The 20,038-nt window shown below is 47.4% G+C and overlaps 1 protein-coding gene across 1 annotated transcript; it reads left to right on the forward strand.

Annotated features, from left to right (window-relative positions):
* LOC132447863 (sodium- and chloride-dependent GABA transporter 2-like) lies at positions 1-17,167 on the forward strand. The gene is made up of 16 exons (XM_060038858.1): positions 1-130; positions 723-922; positions 1,295-1,429; positions 2,570-2,710; positions 3,934-4,027; positions 5,087-5,140; positions 6,024-6,144; positions 6,912-7,046; positions 9,619-9,722; positions 9,868-9,992; positions 11,510-11,622; positions 12,326-12,463; positions 13,066-13,168; positions 15,595-15,695; positions 16,354-16,500; positions 16,732-17,167. The coding sequence occupies exons 2-16, from the start codon at positions 736-738 to the stop codon at positions 16,888-16,890; spliced, it is 1,857 nt and encodes a 618-aa protein (XP_059894841.1). The 5' UTR covers positions 1-130; positions 723-735; the 3' UTR covers positions 16,891-17,167.
* Positions 17,168-20,038: the final 2,871 nt, after the last annotated feature.

The raw sequence follows: 20,038 nt of genomic DNA on the forward strand, positions 1-20,038 counted from the left end.
ATCGCCAGAAACATCGTGGTATGTAAGGACCCCCCCCCCCCCTATAGATACACCCCGCCAGACGGAAAGAAAAAAGTTTTCACTTCGCGTCGTCAGGAGTTTTCATCAATCGGCCTGCGTTCTGAAACTGGTCAGTTTAACTATTCGTTTCTCGAAAATGCGATAACATATATTTTTGTTCATACCAAACACTGGAAATGCAGCGTGCTTTACAGTTTCTTTGCATTTTCTCAATCTTTCTTCGTCTGTTCTCTTGAAAATGAATGCAACGCATTTAAAGTCTCTTTCTTGAGTAAAGTCAAGACGCTGTCATGCGTGTTGCATCTGCAGTAGGTGTTTAACCCGGTGGATGCTCTCCGTCTCCGGTTAGGTTTCAACAGCCGAGGAGTCTATATGGGTTAGGGCCTAACCCATATAGACTCCTCGGCTGTGAACCCCAGCTTGGGAACCCCCAGTTTGGGTTAGGCAATGCTGTGAAAAAACGATTATAAACGGGCGATGGTTACGGTTAAAGTATCTAGTCAGATTAGTCTATGTCCAGAAAAAACAAGGCTCGTGAACACCAAATTACCTGGATTACTGTGGAATCTTGTTTAGCAGATTTTCTTTATTTTTATTGTTTTAGCATCAAAGCGAATCCAATGGGGTAACAAAACGATCACCGTCTATCGTATAGTCCATATTTGTCTTTTCTTTTTCGTCTATACCTCAAACACGCACAGAGACGCAGGACTCATGGAGGAGAAAAAGAGCGAAGAACGCGATGGGGATTGTGTTCCCACGGGGGAGAGCCCTGAAAACGGCGTTGAGTCGAGGGACAAGTGGGCCAACAAGAGGGAGTTCCTCCTCTCCATGGCCGGCGAGATCATCGGGCTGGGGAATGTGTGGCGCTTCCCTTATCTGTGCTACAAGAACGGAGGAGGTGAGATACTGTGGCCGTTATGGATGGAGCTATGATTCGCGTGTGTGTAACCACCAACACCTTGACAAGCACTGCAACCACAAAAGCAAAAAAATAAGCATGGAAGAGGGAGCCCAGGAATGTTATACACTTCAAAGTTTTGGTGCAAACGTAGGCTAGCTCAATCCTTCATTATATACATTAAAACAAAATTAATTAAGAACCTGAATACAGCTTATAGGCCTTAATGAAATGGAATGAATAAATAATAAGACATGTATTTTTTCATTGAGTATTAATATTTTATTGCTTTAATTGACTTTAACAACCACAAATTGGTTGTTTTTATTAATATCATATAATCTCTTTGCCTTCTTGTTTCTTCGGGGGCAGGTGTGTTCTTCATCCCCTACTTCGTATTCCTCTTCTTCTGTGGTATCCCCTTGTTCTTCCTGGAGACCGCCATGGGCCAGTACACCAGCGAGGGCGGCGTGACGGCCTGGAGGAAGATGTGCCCCATGTTTCAGGGTAAGACCTCCACCCAAACAGGCCATGGTCAACAACAGCAAGCAACAATCAACAGCAAGTAAAAAAAACAAGATAAATGTGAGAAAGAAAGTGTGTTTGTGTGTGTGCTTGTGGGAGGATGACGTCACACAGCATCCACTACCTCTTCCTCTCCTTGTGAATGCCCCCCCGCCCTGGGTGATGAACGGCAGCACTACCGAATGCGAAAAGTGCAGCAGCACACAGGTCCTGAGGCGAATCTCAACCAGAACCGGCACGGAAGCCCCACGCAGTCAAACGGTCACCGAAAATAATGGATACTGGATAAGGTCGCGGCACGGGACGGAACCGTCCCCAAACCAGCACTTCGTTTACGATTCGTGCCTCTTCTATAATATTCATGAGCTTAAATCGACCCCTATGCAATTCACAGGGTATTGTAATATTATACAGTCTATCTATATGGTATCAATAGCTAATCTGCAGCAAAGAAGAAATGAAAGTCTGCGTCAATGCCTCGTCTATTCTCTAATCGCAAGTCCAGTGTTGCCATGACATCCAGAAAACCATACCGTATTTAATGCGTTATAATATTGATGTGTAGGGGTTGATTATAACTAGTGAATAATATTGTATGAATCATTCTAATCATAATCATTTTTACAATTCATATAGGCCGATTATAATTATGCACGTCTTGAGCCATCAGTCTGAGCGTGTCCGTGCCGCTTCCAGTGGGGACTGCGGTGCGGAGCACAGCCGCTTCGCTGCCGGGCCGCCTCCGTGCCGGTTCTGGTGGACATTGACCCTCAGAGGGAAGAGAGGGAAGAGCATACGGGAACAAATCGGGAGAGAGAGACGAAGGCACATGACAACAGAGCAGGGTCCCGTGGTCGCTAGGCTATGGAATAACCAGCCGTCGTCCGCATGGTCATGCTGCAGTCCAGATCGCCCCGATCCGCGGCGGATTTACAACGACAGCTGGGCTAAGGGTCACACAACGTCTCTTTGTTCCTCTGTTCCGTGGTTGAGTCAAGTGAGCAGCCTATATCTGGGATTAGAATGGGAGTGTTGACGCCCCGGGCCGGAGGACCCCCCGTCTATGTGGGGGTGCAGTGCAGCTGAGGCAGACTGAGTGAAAGCCTCGGGGGTTCTGTGCAGGGATTGGCTACGCCTCCCAGGTGATCGTGCTGTACCTGAACGTCTACTACATCGTGGTGCTGGCCTGGGCCATCTTCTACCTGTGCAACTCCTTCTGGCCCACGCTACCGTGGTCCACCTGTGAAAACGCTTGGAACACAGGTAACGCACACACACACACACACACACACACACACACACACACACACACACACACACACACACACACAGACCCCCCCCTACACACACACACACACACACACACACACACACCGTAGACAAACACACACACACACACACCGTAGACAAACACACACACACACACACACACACACTGTGGGTGACTACTGTTACGACCGGCCTAGGGGAACCGGACATAACCAATGGTGCTCCCCTCTTTTCCCCACTCCCAAGGACGACCAGGCACACAGGGCTGCAGTCTAGCATAAGGTCATTTATTAGATTGATGGAGCCTCGGGGTGAGCCTAGCCAAAACAACAAACAAAAACAATCCAACCCAAAACCAACTTGCCTAACCGACAAACCAAAGAAAAAAAAGTTTACAGGATTCTCACTGAACTCCCTACGTGATAAACAGGAGAAAACCGAAGATAAACCAAACAAGCTACTCACCCCTACGGTTACCTGGACTGCTAAAGTTTTAACACAATACACTACAATACATCACAATACAACACATCACATCACAATACAACACAATACAATACATCACAATACAATACAATACATCACATCACATCACATCACAATGCCACATGGTAAAGCCTGGTGCAGTTGGGAGCAGGGTCCAGAGAAGGAGAATGATTGTCTCCAGCGGCGGCCATTTATAGTAGCTCCTCCAGCCCCTGCACCAATCGACAGCCAGCACCTGGAGAGACACCAATGGTGGTAGCACCACCCTCAGGCTGGGAGGAGCAGCACCTGGAGAGGGAGAGAGCCTAAGGGTGGTGACACCACCCTCAGGCCGGGAGGAACCACAGCACAGACGAAATCCATAATAACACTGCAAAATACACATACGACCCTGGGTCGTAACACTACACACTGCTGTCTGTCTCCCTATCTCCCAGTGGACATGCTGTGTGGACTCCGTAGCTGCACCATGCTGTGTGTTTGTGTTATGTTGTGCGCTAGGGTCCAGGCCCCGTGGAGCGTGATGTGTTAGCCTCAATGAGGTTGTGTGATTGTGTGCATTAGGGGCCAGCCCTGTTTCTCCCTTGGGGGATCAACGCAGTGCAACGTGTTGGATCATGTTTGCACGCATGCACGCACCTGTGTTTGACTCCCGGTCCCCTTCTCCGCCTCGTCTTTCTGTCTTCCTGTCTTCCTGTCTTCTTCTCTCTCTCTGCGTTCTTCCCTTTCAGAACTCTGCTACGACCACCGGAGCGCTGAGGACCCCAGCTGGGGGTGGCTCAACGGCTCAGTGCAAGACTACTATGATGACTCCATGAGGTTTTTGTCCCACACACACAGCCCATAATACTACCATTCTGTCAGGGAGAAATCAATGGGATCGTGGGAACACCTTCTTAATGCAGCCTCTACAATACAGTCATGAAATAACAGTGTGAGGTCAAGTCACTCACACTGGATTTATTGCTGGAAGCAATTTGTTTACCGCTATTGAAAATGTCTGTCAACTTTTATCAGGATGTAATACATTTCAGGAGCTTACCGTGGCCGTGTGCGTGATACAAAGTGCATAATGTACCCAAGTTATGCGTTTGAAATGATTTTGTTTTGTTTATTGAACGCATTTCATGAAACAAGCTAACGATCCAGAAACCCCCCCCCAAAAAAATATTACTCTCACTATCGAGTCTTGTAGGTTTTCATCAAACTGAGCATGACCCCTAAGCTAAACAAAACAACATCACTGGGTTTTATTGAGCCTGCACTGAAATCATGGATGTGGCAGCAGAGAGCAGAAGTCTTTGTTCACCAGCTACCCCGCTGCAGTCTACTGAGGAATGCTTTTAGTTCCTTTAGGCATGTTTTAAACAGGCTCATCAGTTTCTGTAATATAAGGGAAAACGGTCATGCCTTGTACTTGTGCCTGAGCTGCCCGAATAGAAAACAAATATGATTAAAGTCCATAAAGGCCCACTGATTGTTGGCTCCAGCTGATTGTTGTCAAAGCGGGCAGGACTACCAAGCTCCAAAAGAAAGACAGCTTGTGGAGAAATTGTGACCTGCAACATCAACTCCGTTTTAAGTTACTTTTCCTAATCGGACCAATGGAGTAGGCAAATTGCAGACCGAATACATTAACGGTACTAATGGTACTCTGTAACTCTCTCTCTTTTTTGAGGAAATGTTGATGAGGCAGGCCACAATGTCTTCACGGAGAAGACTCTTATTTAGGAAACAGCCGAGCCCAATGATTCGCCTTTAAGGGAAACTGATTTAAATAGTAAAGATGTGTTTTGACGGTTTGACCTCAGATTTGACTTTGCTCTTCTTCGTCTTCTTTTTAACGGCCTCCACCCTTTTTCTCTTCTTCTATCTCCTCTCCAGCAATACCACAGTTTCATTTCCACTGAAAAGGACTCCTGAGGAGGAGTTTTGGATGTAAGACACACACGCACACGCGCACGCACAGGCACACACAGGCACCCACGCACACACACACATATTGTATTACTATTATCCAACAGTCATTCAATAAAGCCATTAATCTCAAAGCGACTTGTATACACCAATACACTAAATGATCCATTTCTATACAACAATCAACAACTGCGGCATTAAGGCCAAAGGACAAACACAAAGGCAGAACCCAACCCATCTGTCTGGAGTGCCGATCTCAACTTGTCCAGTTGGATCCAATGATTTCTTTATCCACTGATCCTACTCATGCGTCACAGATGTCTTCCCTCAGTCTGAGTCTTCACATGAAAATGTGTACAAACGTGTTTATATGTGAGCTGCTTCAGTGTCCCTCATGCGGCATATACTGTAACTGCTATCTGAACAACATATGGTTCCCACAGGGTTTTTAAGTTATGCAACCGTTTAAATGGTTTAATTGTGCTATTATTGAAGGCTTAGTAAACCCCTGTTTTAGCTGGGGAAATTCTACCTATGAGTTACAGTTTTCAGCATCTAAGCAAGTGTGAGGATCAGGTCCCATTCACTGGAGCTCTTGGAAGACTCTTTAACCTGAAGCCTTCTCGTGCTTTGCAGAGGATTTCTCCAGTTTTACAACTTGTCATAAATAACAGACATGTTCCCCAACACTTTGTGAGACTCAAACAGTATTTTGGTTTATATTAACTCTTTAAGCCTTTCCCACGAGGGTTGGACTGCAGAACATCTTATCAGTAGCTGTCGGATGTGGTTTGTCATAAATAATAATAATAATTTCATAACAATTACAGCTACATCTGTGTATCCCTGTACAAGCTTGTGCCGATGTGTCCTTATCCTAACCTGTGTTACTGGGTGCCGGTAGGTTCCGTGTCAGTGGGGCCGCGGGGTGGTCCGGACTCCACTGGGAGATGGTGGGGTGTCTCCTGCTGGCCTGGGTGCTCTGCTACCTGTGTGTCTTCAAGGGGATCCGATCCACCGGGAAGGTGGGGGCGCCGTCATACCTTCAGCCCACCGCGTCCTCCAGAGTATTTAATCAGCCACACTGGGTGCAGATCCAATCCCTTAAAGAGGAAGGCGACATGCTGCTGTGTTCTCATATCGTTGGCCTCAGATCAGAACATGGTTGCCTCAAACATATTTTGGCCAAATTGTGAAATCTAACCTAACTCTACTCTCCTGGCCCTGCTGATTCACGGTGACTGATTGGCTATATCCTGAGCCAATCAGAGTGCTTTTGGATTCAATAATCACTATCTGCCAAGCTCATCTATTTGATTTAGGCATTTTGGAAGCTAAATACAAGATGAGCCTTAAAATATGTCTGAGGGAATATTTTGCCTCCATGGTCTGATAGACAATAGTTTGCCTAGATTATCATTAGCTTGAAATGTGAAAAGTTGAAACCCCTTAAGGATGAGTGGTTTAGCTAGATCTATATACGGTTGACAGGAAATTGAACCGAGAATCTTATGGTTGAGCTTGGGACAAGGTTTTTGTGTTTTTGTGTGTTTTTTGTGGGTGGGTGTTTTTGTGAGAATGTGTGTATGTGCGTGCTTTTGTGTATGTGTGTGCGTGCATGTGTGTGTGTGCTTCTGTGAGTGTACTATGTGTATTCATATGTGTACTTATATGCTTGTGTGTGTGTGTGCGCTTCTGTGTGTGTGTGTGTGTGTTCTTCTGTGTGTGTGTGTGTGTGTGTGTGTGTGTGTGTGTGTGTGTGTGTGTGTGTGCCCCAACGCGGTGCTCCAAGGTGGTCTACTTCACCGCCACCTTCCCCTACCTGATGCTGATCCTCCTCTTCTTCCGCGGGATCACTCTCCCGGGCGCCATGATGGGCATCACGTACTTCCTGTATCCAGACCTCTCTAAGATCACCGACCCCACGGTACGACCGCTCCGCCCAACGCCACGGGTCGACACGCCGGCATCATGTGACACTCACAGACGCACACGCACGCACGCACGCACACACACCCGTGGGCTTCCTCTGGGTGCTGATCTCATCCTCCCTGGTAACCAATGGTTACCGGGCACCACTCCCTGCAAGGCAGGCAGCACGCCGGTCCAGGCTCAGAGCTTAGGATGGGTTCAGTGCAGAGGATGGAGTCCCCATGACGATTGATCCATGAAGGGTCTCTCATGTCTGCCCTTAAACATCCGTTACCAATGTCCTTCTTCAGATCACTTCTTTGTAGTGGTTCTGTCTGAGATGAATTAGGACTGTCGCACCTGCCATGAATGTCGACCGAAGCAGTACAGCACCTTGGTCTCTGATTCTCTGGGTCGAGGGAGTTGTGGATGGGTTGCTGTTATTCTGAACACTTTTTGTTCACTAACTGCTGCTGATTGCTTTCTGCCGCTGTCCCCTTATTGTGACATTGACAGTATCATAAAAGGCTCTTGGACATCACAAAAGATGAAACACAGCGTTTAACCCCTGTTTTCACTCTGCATTCTTATTTTAGTAACAGTGCCAAAATGGCATAGATAAATATGTTGAGAATCCAATAAGACATATAACTATACATAAACAAATTATGTATGTGGTCATCCTCATTTCAGTGAGATTTGATCTTCTGTTCTAGTAATTTGATCATCCTGCTTTCTATATCTAGGAAGAAGGGAAATGCAGTGTTTGGCTCTGAGTCGAACGGCTGGAATATGGCCTCGAGTTACGTGAGTGTGTTATTACAAAGAGATAAGCTCATCTTCAATATCCCTTTCCTCCAGAAAGTGAGGTTCTAGCAATGAAAACCGACTGCCAAACCGTATCAGAGGAACTAGAAAAACACTGCAACAACAGCATGTGATAGTCAACTAGTTTTACAAAAATGGGACATTGACACTAAAATATGTTTATAGGTTGTATATACTGGTATTAGCGGGTTCAATGCCACAGCTTAATCATATGTGTTCAATGTAAAAGGATACTTAGAAGGCATTATACTGTCTACTGTCACAAACGGCAGAGCTGTCTCACTGCTGTGATACCAGATGTATCAATAGGAATTTTGGGAGAAGAAGAGCCATTTAAGTCATACAACATGTGCACAACAGGAAGGACATTCTCCCCTCCCCCACTCCCCTCTCTTCATACAGTTCTCAGTTCACAGCTTCAGGGGTCAAACTTGAAAACAAAGGGTTCATTTCACGGATCCGAACTGCCAGCGGTTTCTAGACTAAATCGTGTCTATGAATTGTGTCCAAGTTTCTAATCTATACATTTCAGGAATGTGTCAAGACGTCTGTGGGTGTTTGTATGGCTGCATGCAAGTGTGTGTGTTTGTGTGCGTGTGCACGCGCATGCACATGTGTATGAGTGTGTGTGTGTGTTTGTGGTTTGAACACAACTCACACAAAAAAGAGCATGCATGTATGTGTGTGCACAGGCATGCACGCGTATGGGAGTGTGTGTGTGTGTGTGTTTCCGTGCGCATATTTGACTTTGATTTCCCATTGCCTTGAGAAGGAAGCTGCGTTGCGTGCAGAGGGGGGGGCGGGGGGCTGGGGCTGTAGAGAGAGGGGGCGGGGGGGGGGCGGGGGCTGTAGAGAGAGGGGGGGCGGAGAGGGGGCGGGGGCTGGGGCTGTACAGAGAGCAGAGGGGCTCCAGCGCTCGTCCGGTGCACGGTGGGGCGTTGTGCACAAAGCAGCGCCGTCTCTAAAGCCAGATGTGGAGACACAGGGCAAGCAGACTGAAACACTGCAGCCGTAAACTTCAACATCACACTCACACGCACACACACAGTCCCGGTCTCACATTAAACCTCTCTGTGGTTCACATGCACATGGATGAACACACACATGCATTTGAAACCAAACAGACTTATCCAAATTAATACATGCATATGAACTCAAAAGCACATACACATGAACACACAGTCAAACACAAACACACAACCACAAACTTACGAGCACATGAAAAGCAGCAGCTCTACTCCGACGTTACAAACATATTCTCTCTTTGTCTGATGTTGGAGTTTCATTCATGATTTCATTTTTTTTCATTTCATTGATTCATTTTTTTCATTTGTTTTTTATTTTATTTTCTTTCTTAATTTCGTTCTTCCTTCCCTCTCTCTCTCTCCCGCCCTCTCTCTCCCGCCCTCTCTCTCCCGCCCTCTTTCTCTCGCCCTCTTTCTCTCGCCCTCTTTCTCTCTCTCTCTCTCTCTCTCTCTCTCTCTCTCTCTCTCTCTCTCTCTGTCTCTGTCTCTCTCTCTCCCGCCCTCTCTCTCCCGCCCTCTCTCTCCCGCCCTCTTTCTCTCGCCCTCTTTCTCTCTCTCTCTCTCTCTCTCTCTCTCTCTCTCTCTGTCTCTGTCTCTCTCTCGCCCCCCCCTCTCTCTCTCTCTCTCTCGCCCCCCCCTCTCTCTCGCCCCCCCCTCTCTCTCGCCCCCCCCTCTCTCTCTCTCTCGCCCCCCCTCTCTCTCTCTCTCGCCCCCCCCCCCTCTCTCTCTCTCCAGGTGTGGCGTGATGCAGGGACCCAGGTGTTCTTCTCCTACGCTGTCTGTCAGGGCGTCCTCACTGCGCTGGGCAGCTACAACAAGTACAACAACGACTGCTACCGGTCAGTGGACACACACGGGCACGAACGCACACGCACACACACACACACATGCGCATGAACGCACTTCTGTTATCAAACACGTGAAAGCTCACGCACGCACATGCGCACACTCTGAACCTTGGTTTGACCCGCTGCCTCTTCGCAGGGACACCTACGCCCTCTGCTGTCTGAACAGCGCCACCAGCATCTTCGCGGGCTTCGCGGTGTTCTCCATCATGGGCTTCATGGCCCACTCGCTAGGGTTGGACATGTCCGAGATCATGTCCGGCGGTGAGATGGCCACTGCTCTGTTCTCTGTTCACAGGACGCTTCAAGTCCTCTCATCTCCTAAAGGGGACACATTATACCACCAGGTGTGAGTGTGGTAAGCCGTTACACAAGGCTAGTGTGCGTGTCCACCTAGATGTGTGACGGATAGATGTGCAACGTTTGCCACAGTCCACTGGGTAGGCTGGTAGACTGATCTATGCAGCACACATCTAGGTGGACACGCCCACTTGTGATGTCAGACGAGGCACATTTTCAAAACGGCTTGTAGCGGCTAATCACACTCACAGCTGGTGGTATAATATGTCCCCTTTAACACCTCCATGGTGTCGGCGCCTGCAGAAGGACTTAATCCTGATAAAAAGAATATCCACCCCTCTGTTCAGCAATTCATACGTTAGGTATGATGTACATTTAATCGCCCCAAAGCCCGGCAATGTGCTATGGTGTCCACCAGATGGCGTATCGTGCTAAGACATGTGCCGTTTTCCAATATCCATACTATCCGTACTTACTAGTCTAGAACGTAGGGCGTCAAAGGCACCCAGTGCAACTTTCAAGGCTTAAAAATAAACATTCAATTTCTAGTCTTTTTTACACGTAGTAAGTTTCAATAACTCCATACCATTACATACCGACATTCAAGCAGCAAAGATGAGACGTCGTTGTGTGGTGAGAACTGATACAAAATCGATAACAACAACAATGCCGCCATTTTCTTTATTTTTTGTAACCTACAATAAATAAAGCAGGCTTCCAGTCAATGGAAAAATGGCTTCTCCCCACCGGCGATTGTTGTTGTTTACGATTTTCTATCAGTTCTCACCACACAACGACGTCTCATCTTTGCTCCTTGAATGTCGATATGTAATGGTAGGGAGTTATTGAAACTTACTACGTGTAAAAAAGACTAGAAATTGAATGTTTATTTTTCATTGAATGTTTACATAAAGTTGCACTGGGTGCCTTTAAGATTCAGATCGGCTGAAAATAAGTGTACTGAAAGGACCCGGATGGTGTACTCAAAAACTGTCAAATCGGTCAAATCGCGAAGTGTGTGGCGGCGATGTACACGTACTCAACGGCAGCCATCTTAGTTACGTAGCGGAAGAGGGATGAGCCAGGCTGAGGCAAAGTCGGCGCATTTTCCAAATAGCCTGCATTGAGTCATTTTGTAGTTTTTATAGTTTTCATAGCTTTTTATAGCTGCTAGGCGTAAAGAGTTCACCGTTCAAAGCGGGATGTTTATTGCGGGGGAGGAGCCGCGGCGGCAGTCTTTATTGTAATTTCCGGTTAGTGCACCACGGAGTATTCGATTTGGAACAACACTGCCATCTGGAAGTGAGGGCACTTAGTGAGTGTGGATAGTGTACTACGTTTAAGTGTACTCATGGAAGTATGGATATCGGATGAAACGTTTAGTTTCGGTCACTTGGGAAGCAGTTTGTTCCTATTTTTGACGTTTTGACGTCATGAGTGACCGGAGGAGCTATGAGCTCATGTGACCTCTCCGACCCCAGGGCCCGGCCTGGTCTTCATAGCCTACCCCAAGGCCCTGTCCATGCTGCCCTGGTCCAACCTCTGGGCGGTGCTCTTCTTCCTCATGATCCTCTTCCTCGGCCTTGACAGTCAGGTAATTATGATGATGAAGATGGTGATGAGGATGATATGAATAGAAATGGTGATATGAATATGTATCAGAATATTCAGATTACTATGAATATTAATGAGGTAATGATAAGAAAACCTGGTCGGCTTATATTATTAACGTATGTTTGTGAGCCTCTTCATCTTCAGCCACGCCCCTTGTCTAACAAAACCACTGCTAGCTCAACAAAACACAATTCCAATCCCCGAAAAAAGAATAAGCAAGTTATGCATTTCGTAACTGAAAATGCCAATGCACAGCAATAGCAATACATTAGTCTACACGAGCTATATATCAATTAAAAGCTGAGAACAAACTGATTCCAGCATTCTAAAAACATTGCTGTTCATCAAACTTGAATTGGATCGCTTAAAACCACTTCAGACGGCCTATTTTGAAACCACACACGCGGTTAATCACGCTCACGCTCAATCACTTCTTCGCCATCTGGTATTTGCGATATGGTACGTGAGTAGATGTTTCTAAATGGTTTGTGGGTGTGCAAATGTATTTGAAAGAAAGCTGAAGCCATTCATATTCTTCGCTTTCATCCATGCTTTGCAGCCATTACATGTGTGTGTGTGTGTGTGTGTGTGTGTGTGTGTGTGTGTGTGTGTGTGTGTGTGTGTGTGTGTGTGTGTGTGTGTGTGTGTGTGTGTGTGTGTGTGGTTCTCCCCCGGGCCTCCAGTTTGTGTGTGTTGAGAGCCTGGCCACGGCCATCACGGACCTGTTCCCAGGGCAGCTGAGGAGGAAGGGCCGGCGGGAGCTTCTGGTCCTGGGCATCGCCGTGGTCTGCTTCCTCCTGGGCCTCCCGTTCCTCACAGAGGTGGGCCTCCACCCGCCTCACACACACACCGTTTCCTGGGCGGTCATCAGAGCTGCACTGCAGACCTCTCCCCGTTAGCAGCTCTGAGAGGCTTGAGTAGTAGCTACAGTGATAGAAATATCATATTCAGACGACGGTTAGTCGTCTAAGTACCTCCCTGAATGGATTGACTCGTGTTTGTACATGTTTTGTTCTTACGAAACGCTGTAGTTCCAGGAAAATACTACAGGTTTATGCAGACGCTTTAATACAAAGCCACTTGCAGTGAACTCAATTCATGTCATTAAGGAGCAAGGTAGGGTTTAGAATCATCTGTCACATACATACATGCTGGTCGTGGAGCCACTCCCCTTCGGCTGGCAGTCAAACACCCCGAGACACAGGACGCCAGCCGGGGTCCACCACCAGAGGGCAGTGTAACAATAGGAACCACAACACACAAAGATATAGTGGATCGTTGTTTGTTGTTTGATAAAACATATTTCCCTAGGAAATACAGACGTGAGTGCGAGCAAAGAACACCAATCAATAGTCAGGAGATGACCACACGCGGTTCGTACCTTATTTTTTTACCCATTTCTTAACGTTGTGTTTGTCTCCAGGGGGGGTTGCTCCTGTTTCAGATCGTGGACACGTACGGCCCCAGCGGAGTCAGCCTGCTCTTCATCGCCTCCTTCCAGTGCGCGGTCATCGGCTGGGTCTACGGTGGGCGCTCACACGTTCAGACACCCGTACACTGGGCCCGTAGGCGTAGCGCGTTAAAGGTGCTGGATGTACGATGAAAGAGCTATGATCTGAGTTTAACTGGTTGAAAAAACGGCGCAGCAATCCGTCTGTTAGTGAGTGGAAGTGCCCTGTGAGGTTATCTGTTCTACAGTGCCTAATCCGTCTGTTAGTGAGTGAAGTGCCCTGTGAGGTTATCTGTTCTACAGTGCCCAATCCGTCTGTTAGTGAGTGGAAGTGCCCTGTGAGGTTATCTGTTCTACAGTGCCTAATCCGTCTGTTAGTGAGTGGAAGTGCCCTGTGAGGTTATCTGTTCTACAGTGCCTAATCCGTCTGTTAGTGAGTGGAAGTGCCCTGTGAGGTTATCTGTTCTACAGTGCCTAATCCGTCTGTTAGTGAGTGAAGTGCCCTGTGAGGTTATCTGTTCTACAGTGCCTACCTCGGTGTGAGGAAGGCGTGGGGCGGAGCTGGGCGGAGGTGGAGGAGGGGGTGTTCTTTGATAAAAGGGGACATGTTCTACCGCCAGGTGTGAGTGTGGTAAGCCGGTACAAGCCGTTTTGAAAATCTGTAGGTGTGTCCACCTAGATGTGTGCTGGATAGATGAGCAACGTTTGCTTCAGGCCGCTGGGTCGGCTGGTAGGCTGATCTGTCCGTCACACATCTAGGTGGACACGCCCCTTAGTGATGTCAGATTTTCAAAATGGCTTATAAGGGCCAATCACACTCACACCTGGTGGTATAATATGTCACCTTTAAAAAATGGGCGCTTTCCTAAATCCAAATTCCTTGACATGCAGCAACTATTTTCTCTTTACAGTAACGCAAATAGTTACTTTCCCTGGTAACTAGTTACTTTTATTATAGTAGAGTAATTCAGTTACTAACTCAGTTACTTTTCGGAACAAGTAGTGAGTAACTATAATTAATTACTTTTTTAAAGTAACGTTCCCAACAGTCAGTGAGATGAGGATCATTTCAGAGGAGGCTGGTCGGAGCATGTCCCTCTATGAAACATTGAAATGCTTCTTCTTGGCAAAGCCAGGGCTATCTTCATTTCCTTGTCATCTGAAGTTGATGGTCTTGTATATCTTCATACCCCTCGTCATGGCTGGGACCCCCCCCCCCCCCCCCCCCCCCTCTCCTTCACCCCCCGCCAAGCGCAGCTCTTTAGAATGCTAATAACTAACCCCCACCGTCTCCAAAAAGGAGATATTGGGGCATTTGTTCTGCCTCTCTGCCTCAGCAGGATAATCCTGGGAGGACATTGTGCTGCTGTATGCAAATATGCTTTGCTTAGGTCTCCACATTTTGGAGAAATTGGGACAGTGCGGCAGCGTACTTTTATACGGAACATCAAAACAAAGTTTAATTTGTGACTCAGGTGCTTTCTGGGAACAAACCAGGTTCTGTACTTTGTTAAGTCGACGTGTGGACGTTCAACAAGTCGTAGTCCTACATTGACTTTCTTTTGCGTCACATTTTTCGTCTCTCATTATAACTTTTAGTGTCAGTTTGACTTTTGGCCGTTGCCCACTAATGGGTTTTAATCCTAAAGTTTCACCCTTTTGTTTTGTCCTAATCTCTCTCTCTCGCTCTCTCTCGCTCTCTCTGTGTCATTATATTTCTCTTGTTCTCTCTCTCTCTCTCTCCCACAACTCATTACTCTGATTTTCTTCGCCCATTTGTAACATTCAATTGAACCTAAACTGATTTATACAACTATTTGGGTTGTAAATATTTGGTTTGAGCTTGTTGATTAATAGCACACACTCTCAATCACTCACAACTGATTTATGTGGTTCATTTCAAAACACACCAGTCCAGATCATTCTGAAGGAAGCCGTGTTGATGAACCGCTTTGCCCAGCATGTAGCAGATGTTTGCAGCTGTTGAAATCCATGTTGGTAATCAAAAGCTGCAGGTGTGTGAGGAACCCACAAAGCAAAGAGTGCAGTCAGTTGTACACACTTGTGCAACACTTAATTAAACATTTCAAAAGCTTTAAATTGAAGGTTAATTATGGCAATAAAATACAACGATTAATTGATTCAAAGTGCAATCTTATTTATATGGATCTAAATAATAATAATATCCCTTATAATCATGATAATGATATTGAATATAATAATTATGAATTGACAGGCCAAACTTGAGACCATTAGCTGCAGTAGACCAGGAGCCATGCTAGCCCCTGCTAACCCTGACGTTAGAAAAGGCATTTCAACCCAACCTTCAAGTCCACTTCACAGTAGCGGAGACAACAATTCCTCATCACAACCTCTCTCACACATAAGGCTGTTCCTCCTCCTCCCTCCTCCACCACTATCGATCTCTCGTTCCACCCTGACGACTCCATTACAGCTTTGATTCACCCCACTACTTTGATATTTTTCCCGCTGAATTCCCAGGCGCGGACCGTTTCATGGACAACATCGAGGATATGATTGGCTACCGGCCGTTCCCTGTGCTCAAGTACTGCTGGATGTTTGTCACACCCCTCATCTGCATGGTGAGGGTCACCGGGACCAAAGTCTTCCTCGTTTCTGCGTCCTTCTCCTCCTGCCTCTCCTTCTTCCTGTCGTACCTGTCCTCCTCGTGGGGCTGATCCATGACGGGTCGTGGAGAGTGTTGACGGCAGCAGGTTGGGGTCAATTTGCCAAGTAATTCTAAGCATGAGGCAACACATGCTGCATTTAAGAAAGAGTCATCAAGTGTACACTCACACGCTCACACACATGCGCCCGCACGCGCACAGACGAACGCACGCGCACAGACGAACGCACACGCACACACACAGAGTAGCCCAGGTCAGTTTAACACTGAATTGGCGTTGATGCATGAAATCAGCCTTCCTGTATCGATGGCGCCCTCGCTGTGGTTTCTGCTGAATGCTCGTCTTTTTGAACAGGCATCACCTTCCACCACGGTGCCTGAATATTGACTCCTAATTATGGGAGTACTTGACTCTATGTAGCAGCCCAGGGCTGTCCTATTGCCAAGCGGTACTGTTATGAAGTTTGCTTGCTCTTGTACACTTCTTGTAGCTTTCTAGACGGACAGTAGGGACAGTACATCTCTCATTGGTCTGGTGTTGAGTACAAACCTCTCCTTCTCTGTAAGGACCACGTGGCGGTGTCAGGGTCTGACCGCTCTGCTGCCCCCTGCAGGTCACCATGGTGTTCGAGCTGGAGAGCGGGGCCTTCACGGTAGACCCTCAGTACACGATGGGCACCGCCATGTCGCTCATCGGCTCGCTGCTGGTCGCTCTCCCCCTCCTGTGCGTGGCCGTGGGCGTGGGCGTGGCCGCCCTGAAGGTGAGTCAGGGCCCCTCCCCCCTCCCCCTGCTGAATGGGAGGGCTGATGACAGAACGCACGTGTGCGATCTGATTGGACGTTGATAATGAAGTGGATGATGATGATGATGATTATTATGATTTGTGCTCGGCTGACATAGTGTATGTTTGTCTTCGAATGATGTGTTTGTTTTTGTGTGTGTGTGTGCGTCATGCGCTCCGTCCCATTCCCTCCTTGGTCCCGCCCCTCAGGACCCTGATAGGCTGACCACGCCCTGCAGCTCTCTGCGGCAGGCCCGCCCCCAGCGGTCGCTGCTCTCTCTGTGTAAACGGGTCATCTTCCGGGCCCAGGCCGCGCCCCCCGCCGCCGCCGAGCACCAGATGGCGATGGACGGCGTTGGCGGAGTGTAGCCGTGGCGGCGAGGCGCTGGGGGATAATGAAGGCTAGTACGGCGCTGTTCTGCGTGTTCTTGAATGCAGCCGCTTCATGTTTACATCGTTTGTATCGTTTTTATCAAGTGTCTTTTCCCTTTGGCTTTGTAAGAGCCTTTTACTATTATAGATATGATACATTATATACTACATGTTATATAATCATTTTTGTAAAAACTGAACCAAAAAAATGTATAAACAGTATGTATGCAGTATGTTGTATATAAACTGAATATTAACAACATAACAAACCGTTTCTTTACGAGTAGTGAATATGTAGTGCAATTCTATTTCAGCGGGACAATATGTACCACATTCAACGTTTAAACGTCCCCGACTTCTCGATGAATGAATGAACACATCACACACACACTTCAAACAAGCCTCAACAGAAACATCTGGAAAGGAGTCAGAGTCCCTCTGATGGGCGGGGCCTATGTGAATGATGTCCTGGGGGGTGGGGGCGGGGCCTATGTGAATGATGCCCTGGGGGGTGGGGGCGGGGCCTATGTGAATGATGTCCTGGGGGGTGGGGGCGGGGCCTATGTGAATGATGTCATGGGGGTGGGGGCGGGGCCTATGTGAATGATGTTGCGGGGGCGGGGCCTATGTGAATGATGTCACGGGGGCGGGGCCTATGTGAATGATGTCACGGGGGCGGGGCCGTACGTGATGGTCGGATGATCATCACTGGCATTCAATTAAAAAGGGAGGGGAGGGAAAGGGAGGGGGGAGGAGGGGGAGAGGGGAGGTGGAGGGGTAGAGGGAGGCCCTCTCTTGGTGGTCTACAAGGACCTCAGGAAGTGACCCCATATGTCAGTAGAACTGAACCCCGAGGGCCAGAGAGCTCCCCCTGGTCCAATAACTTGTGTGTGTATCTGTGCGTGTGTTTGTTCAGAGACACCATTCTCGGCCAATCAGAGGCCCCCGATCCAACATGTACGGTTGGAATGGACCAATGAGACGTTGTTCTCCCCCCATGCCAACTCATTAGTGGCCGGTGGATTGTTAGCGGCTGTTGTTTTCCTTTATGTCATATTCCCATTTCCTTTATTGATGAGTTTGTTCCAGCGAGTGGCTTTGAATGGGCTGTGAATTCAGTGACCATATGCCATCGCTCTGATGCTACGAGTGGTTGTAAAGAAGGAACATCATTCGTCTTCCTTAGCTTAACGCGCTTAACAAATACAGAGTGTTAGGGAACAGAGTCTGGTCGGCCAATAAGATAAACAGAAATAACTCTACAAAGTGGAGGTTGATTGGAAAACAAATTTTCATCTGCAAAGGATGCAGTCTGTCCACAAAGGAATACTGTTATAGCTTCTTGCAAGGCATCTTTAACCAAAAGGTTCCTAGTCATTTTCTTTGTGTATAACATGAGCTATTATCTTTTAATCTTTAGAAAGATATTTACACCGTTTATTTCCTCTTCAGCTAGTTATTTTATGATACGTATATTATAAGGATTACTTCACTTATTCGCTTCCATGGGAGAATAAAGAAATCATGCGGCCATTTCTCTCTCTCATTTCATAAGTGAGAATCCAAAGGGTTGACCGTGTGGCAGGGGGCTACACAATGGCTCCATCTTGTCATGCAGCCTCATACCCCTTCCTCGGTGCCTCATGAAGCCTGCAATCCTGTTTGTTGAGCTCAGCAAAAACTCTCCATAGCCGTGATTGGAATGAGAGAAGATATAAAGTAGATAACTTATGTGCGCTGAGCCAGGCCTGTCTCCCACACCTGACCCCCTCTCTCCATCACCGTTTTTTGGGACCGGAATGACTAACAGCTTCCTGATAAATGCTCAGGCGTTAAAACACGGCGCTGTAATAGAGTGGAGGGATCCTCCGCGATGGGATTAGGCTTCGGCTCGATTGCCTATTATGCTTTTTTTTTTTTTTTTTTTTTTACTATGACTCACTCTGAGCTTTTGGCTGACGATACACTTTGAGGCAACGGTGTGAAATCTATCAGGGAGAGAGAGAGAGAGAGAGAGAGAGGGAGGGGGGGAGGGGGGGGAGAGAGAGAGAGAGAGAGAGAGAGAGAGAGAGGGAGGGGGGGGGGGAGAGAGAGAGAGAGAGAGAGAGAGAGAGAGAGAGAGAGAGGGAGGGGGGGGGGGAGAGAGAGAGAGGGAGAGGGAGAGGGGGAGAGAGAGAGAGAGAGAGAGAGAGCTGATTGTACACTGTAACCTAGGGTAATTAGTCACATGAGAAAGACTTTCAAACACAACAATGTCATCCAATGGTGCCAAATCATTTCACGGTTCATTTACAAGATGTACATGCCCTATGTTCGATTGGTGGCGCATGATTTCTTTCAGGGTTTTCGGATTAAGGCTTTAGGGTTGCGTTGTGCTTTTATGGTTTGCTATCTGTGATGTATATTCTGATAGCCTATAGCCTGTATCTATAGTAGCCGATTCATTCTATCTTTGATGCACAGTGTAGAGCTTAGCTGTAGTAGGTTCAAGATCCTGTTAACTGTGATGTAGACAACTACATTTTGGCATTAGGTGCAGTACGCATGCTATCTGTAATATACAGCATTGATATCATGTAGCTAATGTACATGCTATCTGGAATGTATAGGAGTATATTTGAACCTTCAAAGACAAAACAAATACATAAAGATAAATCGTATATTTCCCTGGGAGTCAGGTGTTCAGCATTTACCTTGATAAGGCTTCTTTTTGGAAACTTTGAATGACTTATGTTACAGGTAAAGTGATTACAACTATAATTGTGTTTATTTATTTATTTTACAGTTTATTAATGGGAGCATTCGGACTATTAGGACTGTGTGATTGTGTGCGCCTTGGGGCAGGCCTGTGTGTGCGTTTACGTGTGTGTGTGTGTGTGTGTGTTTGTGTGTTGTGGTCCATTTGGCAGCTGTCTGAGGAAGTCAGCAGAAGGCTTTGCTTCTTGCCCAGAGACGCCGGCCAGCATCCAACACACACACACACACACACACAAATGCACATGCTGAGATGCACGCACGCGCACACACACCCTTGCCCCTTGCTTTGATGCACGTACACACGATGATACACACACACATGCGCCCGGATACAAAAACACACACACACACACACGTCACCCACACCCACTGAGGGCAGCCCTGCCAC

Source organism: Gadus macrocephalus, chromosome 19 (assembly GCF_031168955.1).
Source record: "Gadus macrocephalus chromosome 19, ASM3116895v1".
Taxonomy (NCBI): Eukaryota; Metazoa; Chordata; class Actinopteri; order Gadiformes; family Gadidae; genus Gadus; species Gadus macrocephalus.